Source organism: Microcaecilia unicolor, chromosome 5, assembly GCF_901765095.1.
Source record: "Microcaecilia unicolor chromosome 5, aMicUni1.1, whole genome shotgun sequence".
Classification (NCBI taxonomy): Eukaryota; Metazoa; Chordata; class Amphibia; order Gymnophiona; family Siphonopidae; genus Microcaecilia; species Microcaecilia unicolor.
In genome coordinates this window covers 104,632,539-104,647,916 of record NC_044035.1, presented here as the reverse complement: position 1 = coordinate 104,647,916, position 15,378 = coordinate 104,632,539, and the positions used below count along the sequence as shown (strand labels likewise).

General features: G+C 42.8%; 1 protein-coding gene across 1 annotated transcript in view; it reads right to left on the bottom strand.

Annotated features, from left to right (window-relative positions):
• The window catches only part of PBLD (phenazine biosynthesis like protein domain containing), a 35,424-nt gene that overhangs the window by 12,352 nt on the left and 7,694 nt on the right, over positions 1 to 15,378 (bottom strand). Inside the window, exon 4 of the mRNA XM_030203143.1 lies at positions 3,621 to 3,730. Within this exon, the coding sequence (XP_030059003.1) occupies positions 3,621 to 3,730 (110 nt within the window). The remainder of the gene's footprint in view (positions 1 to 3,620; positions 3,731 to 15,378) is intronic.

Below are 15,378 nucleotides of genomic sequence, written 5' to 3'. Positions count from 1 at the left end.
CTGGCAGGCATTGATTTACCTATACTAACCAAGTTAGAAGATGATTGATTATCCCAACCTATAGAGAGTGATGAGGTTATTTGGGTGATTAAGAGTTTTCCTAATAGGAATTTGACTGTTGCAGAGCCATTGGTGAAATGCCATTTCTCTTTTAAATGGGTGCCCCGAGCTAGTTCGTATTTAGGGATATATATTTAATGGCAAACATTTCTACACTGTATGAGGTTAATTATCCCCCTCCCCCCCCAAAAAAAAAAGAATTCAGGCTGTGATGGACAACCTAAATAGATGGGAAGGGCATAATATCTCTTGGTACAGGAGGGTGCAGGCAATCAAAATGACCTTGTTACCGAAATTGTTATATTTATTTATGGCCTTGCTTATCCCCATGCCCAAGCATTTCTTCACTCGGCTAAATCGAAGGGTGCTCTGGTATATTTGGTAAAAGCAGCCTCCTGGTTGAATAGGTTGGTACTATGTGAATCAATGGCAAAGGGTGGGGGGGTGGGGGGGTATGGGAATACCCAATTTTTGGTATACTGCAGCCCAGTTGCATATTGTTAGTGAGTGGATGGGGGGGGGGGGGGGGGTGCTGCTACTAAGCAATGGGTCCAGCTGGAACAATATCGCATGGGTAGTAGCACCCCACTTTGGGCAATTCCCTGGCTACAGGAACTGGAATTGAGGGGATTTCTTGCCTGGACTCCTTCTGCTATTAAAATTTCTCTTCATACCTGGTACCAAACCCATAAACATCTTTTCCCAGACAGACAATATTACTCTGATTCATTATGCGCCAGCTTTTCCAGTGGGAAGGCAAGATCCTGCATTTGCCTGTTGGACCCACAATGGGCTGCAAACTCTGGGACAATTGTGGGAGGCAGGAGAGTTTGTACCTTTCTCTGATCTTCAGGAGGAATATGGATTACCCCTGAAAGATATATTTCATTATAGACAAGTAAGAGATTATATACAGCGTACAGCAAAAGATATATTGAGTCTAGCAGAAACACTGCTGGAGGGAGCCCTAAAGAGAGGGGATGGCAAGGGATGTATTTCTCATGTCTATCGGGCATTGTTGTCCACCAAATCTCTATTGTCACAGTATGTTGCTCTTTGGAATCAGATTTTGGGCACTTTCTATGATCCTAAGCAATAGTCTAAAGCTATGAGGCAGTTGTTGAAGGTGTCTTTAGCCACTAGTATGATTGAAAACAGTTACAAGATACTGTATAGGTGGTATTATACACCCATGCGGCTGTGTCACTTCTATAAAACTGGATCAGGACAGTGTTGGCGAGAATGTGGAGCCAATGGAGATCTTTTCCATATCTAGTGGCTGTGCCCAAGGGTTTGTACTTATTAGGCATCTATTTTGAGCTTTTCACATCAAGTTACTCAAGTGCAGTACCCCCCAGAAAACAGAGTACTGGGGTTAAACCAGAGGTGCATAGGTTTGAAGCTTGTCTGTTCATAGTGATCAAATTTGCGTTAGCAATGAACTGGAAACATAGTACCATGCCTACTGAAGATCAGGTGCTTCGCCGTTTGGACTACGTGTATCAGATGTTCCAGATGACTGCAATTTGCCAGGTCGCATTGTGCAATTTCACAAAATTTGGGATGTTTATAAGACCGGGCATGGACAGCAGTTGGGAGCTGCTGGGACCTGAACTGGACCTTTTGATGATGTTGCTCTTGTATGGAGTAGAGATAAGTGGTAATTGAGGGGAACTGTACTGTATATCGGGGGGAGTGGGAGGGGGATGGGATGTTTATGATCTTTTGTAGTAACTATGAGGTGTTATGGTTTATTGAAAAATTCTAATAAAGGAAAAAAGAAAGAAAGAAAAGAATTAGGTCTCCTCAGTCCAGCTTTCTTGGTCATCCGCACTAGTTATATCTTGTGGGGAACTGGTTCTTCTGCTTATTTGTTTGAATCCTATTCCTATTCATGAGGTGTTTTTTTTTTTTTTTTTACTTGGGATTAACTCAAATCTTATCTTTCTTTCTACGCACAGCTTAGCAAAGTTTTGTATTCTGTCATTATTAAACTTTACTAAGAGAAGCGATTCTGGTTTCTTTTGGATCCTATTTGATTATTCTGCATATTGACTACTGTAATATTTATCATTTTCCATAGATCTCTACAACTTGCTCAAAATGCATCTACCTGGGTGATTAGTGGTTTGTTGTAGTGATCATAAGACTCCAATTTCAATAACTTTCCATTGGCAGCCAGTTAAGTATTGCGTTTGTATATAGTTTTTAAAATTGTTTATGGGCTTTCTCCTGATGAGTTTGCTGGTCTTGTGACTAAATATCAACCAAACAGGCCACTTCGGTCATCTCAATATGATTTGTTAATTCTAACAGTTTCAAAGGTACATATAATGCACATATGCTGAGATAGTTAAGGATCCTTACTGCTGAAATACTTTAACTACTGATATATCAGGAACATGATCTTCTGAAATGTCTTAAGATGGTGAAAACCTACCTATTTAGTTTATTTTTTAATATTGTTTAATTATATTTTATTAAGCTTATGATTTTATGTATCTTGTGCATTTTAAGATGTGATCTGCCTAGGGGCATATGATGGGTGTGTATAACAAATAAATGAGGGCCTCCTCTGGGAGACCTCTGATCCCCGATGTCCAACAGCTCCCCTGCACCCTTTCAATGCTCCACAGTTTCTGACTGAGTCAGATGGTGCCATTTACCAGGATGGCCCTGTTGGGGCAGGAGCATGTGGAGTCCCCAGCTGGGCATGGGTTTTATCAAGAAAAGGACGCAGGGTCTAAAAGGAACGGGGCTCTTAGGAAATATTTTTAAAATTTATACCTTATGTTGGGGCTTGGTGGAGGGGGGGTGGTGGTGGTGGGAGGGAGGAGATCATGGGACCAACTAGACCACCTAGGGTCAGAAGGTCTCAGGCAAGGGGCATAGCCATTGGTATGCCATTACACTGCCACTTTGTATTCAGGCATTCAGGTCCACCCAGTCAGTGCATGGGCTAGTAAGGAGTAAACTAGAGACAATGCCAACACCTGCACTGCATACTGCCCACCCATGTTAACCTCAGGCCCCATCAAAAAATTAATCATGGTTATGCTACTGACTCGGGGGACAATTTAAAAAAAATATTATGCAGTAAGTCATGGCTGGGGAAGCATTGAGGGGAACCATTAGACACCTAGGGGATTCAGGGGCCTCTGCTTTGGGCCCTTTAAATCCTATTGGCACTGCATAAAGGGGCTACTTTTTTCTTTAGGAACAGTAATTACATCTCCAAAGGTATAGTTATTTTTCTTGCAAAAATCTTGTGTCTAAGTTTTACTATTTTTGGCACTAATGAATTGGTTTGCATGAATTTGCATTGCAGCAGCTCGTGGACCTTGTGCAAAAGTTTTTCTGCAAAGTATACTTTTGGTAAGTGACTTTGCAAACATGTAACATACATGACAAAGAGCACACAACATCTGATATTTAGTATTTTTGCATGTTTTCAGGTGTTATGCAGTATTTTTCATACAAGATGTACTCTTATGTAGTAACTTTGAATGTTAGTACATGAGACCCATAATTTATCATGTGCCATAATTTTGTAGTCTAACCTGTTTATAGGTTGAATAAAGTGGCAAATCTATCACGATGCCATCTTCTGCCTGTCTGGTATATAACTCTCCACTCCGTGTTACAAAGGTGAGAGATGGGTTTCTGTTCACTGGTAAAACACAATGAATATTTGTTATTACTTTCTAAAAGAACAGGTTGAAAAAAATGTGAGAACAATTTTGTATAAGGAGAATATCATCTGAAATATTTAAACACCAGTACATTTATATTTTCTTTTTTTCTACCAAGAGCATCATGCTTTAAATCTACAAAAGGGTTCAATTAGCAGAAGGTTGAAATTTGTGATCAATAATGCCAATTAGCAAGGCTTTAGCCTTAGTTATTGATCATCTCTTAGAAGAATTCATACTTCGAATATCATAAAAAGAGAGAAGGAAAATATCACAGAAACATTTCAATATTTTAGCAGATCGATAAGGCACAGGAAGGTGTGATTCTCCATAGAAAAATATCCTCCAGTACAAGGATCCTGGCCTGAAGATGGATGGCATTATTAAGTGATAGTAGACAAGTAGGTGGAAATATTTTTTAACTCAACAAATAGTTAAGCTCTGGAACTCTTTGCCGGAGGATGAAGTAACAGTGGTTAGTATATCTGGGTTTACAAAAGGTCGGACAAGTTCCTGGAGGAAAAGTCCATAGTCTGCTATTGAGATGGACATGGAGAAGCTACTGCTTGCCCTGGTATTGGCAGCATGGAATGCTGCTATTTGGGTTTCTGCCAGGTACTTGTGACCTGAATTGGCCACTATTGGAAGCAGGATACTGGACTAGATAGACCATTGGTCTGACCCAGTACAGCTATTCTTATGTTCTTATGACACCTGAAATAGCTTACCTGCAGCTGTGTGACAGAATTTAAGCATTCTTGGTACAGATATGAAGGACAATTGTCAGAGCAAGGAATGTGCTGGGTAAAAATTGAGGGGCAATGGATTTAGGTGTCAATTTAAGTACAGAAACTTACATGCTCATCTACTCAACACAGCAAATGATCAAAAAGGAAGTTGTATGATAAGACCACTATTTCAGTTATCCTCAAATCTGAAAATGATCCTTAAAATTGTGGCTCATATTGACAAATTTCCTTTATTAATTACATCATCTATATTAGCTAAGGTTTTTGCTAGAAGATGGGAAAGTTATTTTCATTTTTTTAATTAGTAGGACCCAAATAGCTTTTATTGGAATAGGAATTACACAATTTCCTAGGGTGGCAAAGAGCAGATGCAGTCAAAGCGAAGCAGTAGGTCCTGATAGCCACACAAATTCAAAAACCTTCAGGGATCTGTTTATTAAGCAACACTAAGGGTGCACTAGGGATTTTAGCATACACTAATGATTAGCACGCACTAATCGCTAAAGTCATCCATAGAAATATATGGGTGACTCTAGCGTTTAGCACGCTCTAATTTTAGCACGTGCTAAAAATGCTAGTACACCTTAGTAAACAGGACCCTCATTGTCTACTCTTACCATGAAAGTGTGGGGGGGGGAGGGGGCAAACTCTATGCCGAAGACAAAAGCATTTAGAAAAGCTTGGGAGGACTTATAATGCAGATTTTCTGTTAATCAGTTTTAACGTGGATTTCCAAAATAACTTGGCTGAGCTGATGGCAATTCTGTTGGGATCTCTGCAGGGGAAGATCTAAAAATTCAGATCTAAAAATTCAGATGCAAGAACAGTTTCCAAAACTAGATCACCTGTTAGAGGCCAAAAAAAAAAAACCGTAGTGCAAACAACTTTCTAAACCCTCCCTTGAAACTGATTCAATTATTATGGGACATATACACTTTAGCAAAATTAACACAAGAATTAAAAGAAAATTTTTCTAATATAACTGGAATTTGGACCTCATTTCTAAGTTGAGGGGACAATAGCTATGGAATTAAACATAGAAAGACAAGCATCACTTCTTCAAACATCAGGTTTCAGGTGCCCTTTTACTAAGCCGCGTAGGCGCCTATGCACGCCCAACACGCATCAATTTGGAGTTACCACCAGGCTACCGCGTGGCCCTTGCAGTAATTTCATATTTGACACGCCTCCACTGCGCGTGCCAGAAAATAGTTTTTCTTTTCTGGCGCACAGCAGAAACCAGGTGGTAATCATCATTCTATGCATGTAGACGATTACCGCACGGATAACGCGTGAGACCTTACTGTTAAGTCAATGGCTGGCGGTGAGGTCTCAGACCCAAAATGGACGCGCGTTCCAATTTTTATTTTGCCACACGTCCATTTTCGGCAAAAAAGTTTTTTTAAAGGTCTTTTTTTACAGGTGCAGCAAAAAATGGATCTGCGCATGGCCAAAACACGAACCTACACTAGCGCAGCCCATTTTTCGACGCACCTTAATAAAAGGGCCCCTCAGACTGTAGAGAATTTTGTATAGGTTGTCTAGGTTAGGAGACAGTTATTAGGTCTGTGTGTTCAAAATGATGCTACAATTTTATAAAAGACCCAGTGAGCATAGAGCCTTTCATAATAAATATATACAGCTCCACCAAAGAAGCGCATATATTTAGCGCCATGAAGAACAAGAGGAACCCATTTTATAAAGTGTCATCACTAGCCCGGGTTTACACATGTAAGTAGCACTACATATACACATAAACTCCCACATTCTATATATGGTGTCCAAATTGCCCATGCAACTTAAATGGCTATCAAGCCAATTGGCACCAATAATTGGCTACTAACAAGCCATTATCAGCACTAATTGGCACTAATTTACACCCACAACTTTCTACGCTTATTCTGTAAAGGGGTGCACATGAATTCTAATGTGTGGATCTCAAAAGGGGACATTACCATGGGAGGGGCCTGGCCAGGTTGTGGGCATTCCTGAAAATTGAGCGCAGTGTTATAGAATATGACAGATCCGTGCCTAAGTTAGGCGCAGACCTTTACACCAGGTTTTAGTTGACGTAAATTGTCACACCTAAATTTCAGTCATGGGAACAGGCGCTATGCGTATTCTGTAAACCATGCCCAACTTTAGGCGAGGTTTATAGAATAGCGCTAAGTGCAGTTTTTTTTTTTTGCACCAATTTTTTTGGTGCCCTACATAGAATTCACCCCAAACCAGGCAATTCTAAAACTGGCTGCAAGTGCACAAAATTGCACATACACATCCAAGTGCAGAACTCGTTATTCTATAAGGAACAGCGTAAGTGCTATAGGGCTATTCTTGACCCACTACAATCTGGTTTTCGCCCTCTCCACTCAACCGAAACTGCGCTTACTAAAGTCTCCAATGACCTATTACTAGCTAAATCCAGAGGTCAATATTCCAACCTCATTCTTCTTGATCTTTCCGCTGCTTTTGACACTGTCGATCACAGCATACTTCTCGATACCCTGTCCTCACTTGGATTCCAGGGCTCTGTCCTTTCCTGGTTCTCTTCCTACCTCTCCCTCTGCACCTTTAGTGTTCACTCTGGTGGATCCTCTTCTACTTCTATCCCTCTGCCTGTCGGCGTACCTCAGGGTTCTGTTCTTGGTCCCCTCCTCTTTTCTATCTACACTTCTTCCCTTGGTTCATTAATCTCATCCCATGGCTTTTCCTACCATCTCTATGCTGATGACTCCCAAATCTACCTTTCTACCCCTGATATCTCACCTTGCATCCAAACCAAAGTTTCAGCGTGCTTGTCTGACATTGCTGTCTGGATGTCTCAACGCCACCTGAAATTAAATATGACCAAAACCGAGCTTCTCATTTCCCCCCCCAAACCCACCTCCCCGCTCCCCCCGTTTTCTATTTCTGTTGATGGCTCTCTCATTCTCCCTGTCTCCTCAGCTCGAAACCTTGGGGTCATCTTTGACTCTTCTCTCTCCTTCTCTGCTCATATCCAGCAGATTGCCAAGACCTGTCGTTTCTTTCTTTACAACATCCGTAAAATCCGCCCCTTTCTTTCCGAGCACTCTACCAAAACCCTCATCCACACCCTTGTCACCTCTCGTTTAGACTACTGCAATCTGCTTTTTGCTGGCCTCCCACTTAGTCACCTCTCCCCTCTCCAGTCGGTTCAAAACTCTGCTGCCCATCTCATCTTCCGCCAGGGTCGCTTTACTCATACTACCCCTCTCCTCAAGACCCTTCACTGGCTCCCTATCCGTTTTTGCATCCTGTTCAAACTTCTTCTACTAACCTATAAATGTACTCACTCTGCTGCTCCCCAGTATCTCTCCACACTCGTCCTCCCTACACCCCTTCCCGTGCACTCCGCTCCATGGATAAATCCTTCTTATCTGTTCCCTTCTCCACTACTGCCAACTCCAGACTTTGCGCCTTCTGTCTCGCTGCACCCTACGCCTGGAATAAACTTCCTGAGCCCCTACGTCTTGCCCCATCCTTGGCCACCTTTAAATCTAGACTGAAAGCCCACCTCTCTAACATTGCTTTTGACTCGTAACCACTTGTAACCACTCGCCTCCACCTACCGTCCTCTCTTCCTTCCCGTTCACATTAATTGATTTGAATTGCTTACTTTATTTATTTTTTGTCTATTAGATTGTAAGCTCTTTGAGCAGAGACTGTCTTTCTTCTATGTTTGTGCAGCGCTGCGTATGCCTTGTAGCGCTATAGAAATGCTAAATAGTAGTAGTAGTAGGGCCCCTTTTACAAAGCGGCGATAAGCCCAATGTGGGCTTACCACTCACTACCAAAGCAGCCCGGTGGTAGTTCCCACTCCCAGTGCGTGTCATATCCAGCACTACAAAAATATTTTTATTTTTGTACCCAGGGGTAATCGGGCAGTGTCACATGCTACTCGGTTACCACCAGGTTAATATAGGAGCCCTTACTGCCATCTCAATGGGTGGTGGTAAGTGATCTCCCCCGAAATGGCCATTTGGCAAGTGCTTCCCGACTAGGGAACGAGCACGAATGCTTGAGGAAAAAGACAGGTAGGAGAAGTGGGAGCGGGAGGACCTCACTTATGGCAGGATGGGAGAGAAAGAACTGAGATAATCATGTGGAGATGACCGTGAAACTGGAAGAAGTCTACGGGGATATTACAAAGTACTTTGTTCTGGTTAGCAAATAGAGGAGATTTAAAATTGAACTAAACTGTGATTTGAATACCCTGATATCATTTGGAGATTATGTTTGACGTTGTTCTGACCATCTGAAATGTACAGATTAAGTTGACAAGTTTATGAATTGTGTTTTTCAAGTTACTGTTAGTAAAGCAAGTTGAAGCTGAACTACTGAGGCAGCTGCCTATTTTGTGTGTGAACGAAATAAAGAGTGCCCTTCAGCCTACCAGGATTTAGCTCAGCCCTAGCCTAAGCCCAGCGTGACACCTTGATCTCTGTTTTTGTATATCCTGGTCCTGGGGTGGTCTGACCCAAAGAGCTTAACCGGAACCTGTGAGCCAAGTGAGCAGGACCAGGGTTACATGTGCATTGTTTAGAAAGTATGCACATCTGCATGTACTTTACATATGTACATTTGCACCTGCTCCCCATTGGGTATAAACATGCACCAGGTATAATTCCTGGCGCCTAATTTGGGTGTTCATCCCCGATATTCTATAATACTGCGTGCAAATGTTCAGAATGCCCCTGCCATGCCCATGCCTCTCTCATGGCCATGTTCCTTTTGGGCCGCACGCTATGGGATTTGGGTGCCCAGTGGTATAGAATAGTGCACATCAAGATGCACACACAAATTTGAATTGGTTCCAATCAATATCAATGATTGTTAGTGCCCAATTATTGCCATTAATTGGCTCATTAACCAAGTTGTGCGCACATCTCAGGATTGCACCCAAATTCTGGCATGCAAATTTGGCAACCTTTGTAGAATCCAAAGGCATTTGTATAAATGGTGACATTTATGCATTTAGGTGCCTTTTGACAAAGCTGTGTTAAAATCTGGGCTTAGTGTGTGCTAATGTGAGAATTTTCTGCACATTAAGCCCTGATTTATCATGACAATTGTTTAGAGCTTTTCATATGTTTCTTTTTTTTTTTTTTTTGTAGGTCCCGCACGCATTTATTTATTGGGATTTATTAACTGCCATTATGAAGTTGTCCAGCAGTGGTGGAGATGGGGGAGGGCACCCATGGGCTGGGGGGGGTGTTCTCAAGGCTGTAAAAGTAGAGGCTGGCTATACAATAAGATAAGAGAGGGGACTAGGTCATTTTAAGTTTGTTTCCTGGAATGTGGGGGGAGTTTCGTCGCCCATAAAGCGGAAAAAACTTTTACAAGCTTTGAACCGCCATGCAGCAGATATAGTATTTTTGCAGGAGACGCATCTGTCAGCCGCAGAGCATGCCAAATTCCAACAAGGATGGGTGGGAGGAGCGATAGGCTCCCCGGCTTGCAATAAAAAGGCAGGGGTATTAATACTTTTCCGTAAGGGGCTGCATCTTTCCATCAAAGGGGTAAAGAGGAGTGCAGAAGGCAGATATGTATTAGTGGAGGTGGAATTGGGGGGTTTACCTATGTACTCTGCAATGTCTATGCACCGAATACTTTTGACAAAAAATTTTATAGGGAGATTTTGGCATTGTTGGCTCCATACCAAGGGGGTAATATAATTTTAGGTGGGGATTTTAACATAGTTTATAACCCATTGGTAGACAAAAGTAGCGGGAGAGGACAAAGTCAGGCTTATTATGAAAGAGGCCTGCCTTTCTTGTGCTCTACACTAAACTTGGTAGATGTGTGGAGAATTTTACACCCAACATGCAGAGATTATACTCATCTATCAAGAGCGCACTCAACCATGTCCTGTATTGATTATATTTTTCTCTCAAATACTTTATTTTCAAAGGTGATTGAGGCGGAGATAGGCCCATGTGAGATTTCAGATCATTCTCTACTTTGGGTGATCTTGGAACAAACAGGGGGAGAAAGTAAGGGAGGAGGATGGAAATTTCCGCTGGAGCTTTACAGGGATACGAAGTTTCAGGCATTTCTGAGAGAAAAATGGAGAGAATTTGCGGTCCACAACAGGATGCATGTGGAACAGGCCAGTTTGTACTGGGAGACAGCAAAGGCTGTCCTCAGAGGTGAGATCATTGCTTATAGGGCGTGGATTAAGAAAAGACGAGATCAAGAGATTTTAAGATTGGAACGAGAGGTGAGGAATCAGCGTATAAAGTTCGGGGTAAATCCGACGGAAGAACAGAAGTTAGCGTACTTGGCATCTCAGAGAGAATTAAATGAACTACTGCATGAACGAGTTCAAAAATCGCAACAATATTATAAGCATCAGTTGTACATGTACGGAAACAAGGCAGGGAGCTTGCTAGGGCGCTTAGCTAGAGGGAAGAAAGGGCCAAGCAGAATTTTACAGGTAAAGGACCAGGCAGGTAACATGTTTAAATCTCCGCAGGATATAGTGGCAGAGTTTCAGAGGTATTACAAGGAGTTGTATTGGAAACAGAGGGACCTGATAATGGATAGCATGATGTTTTTAGAGAATGTAGAGACCCCGTTGATTTCCTCGGCCCAGGCAAAACTCCTCAAGCACCTATAGTGGAGGGTGAGTTGATGCTGGCGTTACAGCAGAGTGATATACACAAAGCACCGGGCCCAGATGGATATGGTGTGGCTTTTTATAAAATGTTACAGGAGCTGGTGACTCCCCCCCTTTTGAAGTTGTTTAACTCCCTGGCCAATTCAGAGCCCGCATTGGACACCTTCAATATAGCTAAAGTGATAGTGTTACTGAAACCGGGGAAAAACCCAGAGGAGATGGGGGCCTATCGGCCAATCTCCTTGCTAAATAGTGACATTAAATTATATGCAAAAATTTTGGCTAATAGGCTGGCGAGGGTGCTTCCAGACTTGATAGCATCACCGCAAGTAGGTTTTGTGAGAGGACGGGCAGTGGTCAGTAATTTGAGGGCGATTATAGCCTCCTTGGAGAAAGTGGGGGAGCGGAAAGTGCCTTCTCTGCTGATCAGTTTTGACGCAGAGAAGGCATTTGACAGAGTTGCATGGCGCTTCATGTTTGCGGTCTTACAGAAGGTGGGAATTGAGGGATTTTTCAGGGATGCAGTGGAAGCCCTTTATTTGAACCCGCAGGCTTACATCTGGGTTAATGGAGAGAGATCTGAGGTATTCTCGATAAGGCGGGGCACAAGACAGGAGTGCCCTTTATCCCCGCTACTGTTCATTCTTACATTGGATCCCTTGATACGAGCAATAGAGTCCCACCCTGAGGTGATGGGAGTGAGCTGGGGCAAGTCTACGTTCAAGGTTTCTGCATTTGCAGACGATATTCTAGTTCATCTAACGCATCCTAAGAAGTCCCTGGCGGCGCTGTTAGAATTATTTCATGAGTACGGGGATTACGCGGGCTTTAAAATCAATGTAACCAAATCCCTAGCTCTAACGGCTTCAGATGAAGTAAGACGTGAATGGGGGGAGTATTTTCCGCTGAGATGGGCTCAAAAACATATCACGTATTTGGGGGTACAGATAGCTATGCAGACTTCAGATTTTTATCATCTAAATCTCACTCGCTTGCTGGATAACATGAGAGTTAGGTTGCGAAAATGGGCGGAGCTGCCGCTCACGCTCCATGGGTGGATACAACTGTTTCGTATGGTGGAATTCCCCAGATGGCTTTACACGTTTCAGGTGTTGCCACTGCGACTCCAGGGGGGGGGACGTGAGGCGATTCTATAAACACCTGTGAGTTTTCCTCTGGGGGGGGAGGAAGCCTAAGCTCCCCATGGACTTAATGTTAGGATCTTGGAGGGAGGGGGGTATAGGGGTACCGGATATTAAGCGCTATAACCAAGCATGTATTAAGCGGCACTTAGGGGACTGGTTGTTGGACAGGCAAGACTATACGCCCAGGCAGTTAGAAAGGGAAGTTTTTCATCCATATCATTTATATTTTTTATTACAGGGTCCGAGGCAAGCGTTACCAGTGACATTTAAGAATAGTCTGTTGTTGGGACCCCTGAGGGGGGCCTGGAAGGATCTAACTAGAACTTGGGGATTATCAGCGGTGAATACGGACCTCATGCCACTGCAGGGTAACCCATTATTTTCCCCTGGCTCAGAGAACCCAGTATTTCGTAGTTGGGCCTCATTGGGCATTACACGATTGGAACATGTTCTGGGTACAAGAGGAGGGTTACTGAGTTTGGGTGCATTGGGGGTAGGGATCGATATCAGACATGAATTTGCGTATCAGCAATTGGAGCATTATGTGCGGACCCTCAACATCGAACAGCTGAATAGTGGGCATGGGAGAAAGCTCAGAGAGTTCTTCAACGCAGTCCTGGGGGACAGGCTTTCAATTTTGGGAATATACCGGATTTTGTGGGAGAAAGGATTAGTAAAGGACGTGAGTGCAATTGAGGCACGCTGGGCACATGATTTGCAGAGACCCCAATTCCACCTAGACTATAAAAAGTTGGTGGCCCGTGTCCCGGCCATATCGATCAATGCAGCTCTCAGAGAATGCCATTATAGAATTTTGTATAGAGCATATATATCCAAGGCCCAAGTATTCAAGATGGGGGGGGGGGGGGTGCCAGACCCCCTATGCTCTAAGTGCCAACAGACAGAGAGGACATTCTTTCATTACCTCTGGGACTGTCCCCTAGTGCAGAACTATTGGAGGCAGATCTTTAAGTATCTGGAGGGACTATTGCAAGCTAGGATTCCCATGTCCCCTTCAGGGATATTATTAGACAAATTTGAATTATTTGGCTATCAACGAAGGGGTGCCCGGCTTTTTATACATAAAGCCTGTATCCTAGGTAAAAAGTTGATCTTGAATAGGTGGCTTAGCGTTGATCCTCCAGATTTTTGGTATTGGAGAAATCAACTCCATGATCTTTTGCTGCATGAGCGTCGGGCGATGGGACCCTCCCCAAAGGCAAGAGAGAGATTTATGAGAATCTGGCGGGGGTATATACAATCATTGTCGGCTAGGGCACGAAGTTTAGTATTAAATGGTATGTAAGGAAGGAAAGAAGGAGAAGAGCAGGTAGTGGGTTTTTTTTTCTTTCTCTTTGGGGGGGGGGCGGAAGGTGGGTTCGGTAAGGGAGTAGGGGGCAGGGAGAGAAGTCTGGTATGTTCGGGTAGGGTGTGGTAGAGGGCAGTAGGGGCTGTTTAATTTTTGTGTGGGGCGGGCATGTTTTGATGGGACAGTTAAGTGGAATGTTCGCATTATAAAGATACTGATTCTGTGCAGTTCACAGCAATTCATGCAATAGGGTATTGTCTACTTCTCGGAGGAGGCCAAAGTCCAGGTTTTGATGACAATGATCTACAGAAAGGAGAGGGGGAAAGTCTCCTCAAATGTATAGGTCTCAAAACACTGGTTTATTTCTGTCTAGTGGCATGTATTGCTTATGCTTAATGAGGTGTAGAGTTCATGAAAGTTTCTTTGCATTCGCAGTAGTTATTGGGGGAGGGGGGAGAGCGGGGATTATGATAAGGCAAGCACAAAGAATGTATGAGCAGCGTATTTGGGAGATATCAATGTTATAGTGGATATTCATGTGGCAAAACAGTACTGGCTATGGGGATCTGGTTGTAAGGGGGGGGGGGGGGGAATGATAAAATCATTGGTGATAAAAGATATGGATGCGTATACCCAAATGCGTTGTATTTTTCCAAGGTTACGTTATTGGTTTTGTTAATAATGTTGAATCATCAATAAAAATTGTTTAAACCTTAACTGCCATTATGAAGAGATTCATCCAAGGCGATATACAGCAAATTACATCGTTCCAAGAGACAGTTGATTCTGTATGTGCTGTCCGCTGTTTCGCTAAATTGACTTCCCGTGTCCAAGCTGAGTTTGATAATCAAAGCACTAGAGCACTTTTAGCTGCTCTGCTTTTGTTTCTATTTGCATATATTATTGAGGAACAATATCTTTTTAGCTGTGTGTTTTCAAGAGTTTTGACTCTAATTGATGCCTGATGCAGAAACACGACCCGAGTCAGGTCAATTTATAGGACTTTTGATTGTTTCACTCTTGAAGGTCTTTTTGTGCTTCTTTTTTTGTTGTTCTTGTTTGTGTACTCTTGGACCCTCTCTCCTGCTATCAGGGGGCACAGTTTAATATAAAACTTACAATTTTGTTAACAGCATAACAATAGTAAAATGACCAAATATAAACATAAATACAATCAATTAGGAAAACTTAGAAACAACAAATTTAAGCCTAGTAATAGGACTAACATGAAACAATATCAGAAATACACACATTTAACAGCATTGTAGAACAATCATATAACAGAATATGAAAATGCCAGTACAATACAAACAGTATGGACAGCATGGAAGAACATTCAAATAATAGATATACAACGATGTCAGCATATTAGCAATGGAACACTTAATAAGCACACATTAGAATATGTGAATAACAGATATGATGTTAATGCTGTTCCTACCATACAATGAGGCCTCTTACTATCAGGCTTATTTTTGAAAGAGAAGGGCGCCCATCTTCTGAAACAAATCGGGAGATGGGTGTCCTTCTCTCAGGGTCGCTCAAATCGGCATAATCGAAAGCTGATTTGGAGCGTCCTCAACTGCTTCCCGTTGCGGGGATGACCAAAGTTCAAGGGGGCGTGTCGGCACATAGCGAAGGCGGGACTGGGGCGTGATTAAGAGATGGACGTCCTCGGCCGATAATGGAAAAAAGAAGGGCATCCCTGACGAGTACTTGGCCGACTTTACTTGGTTCATTTTTTCTTGTGACCAAGCCGTGAAAAGGTGCCCGAACTGACCAG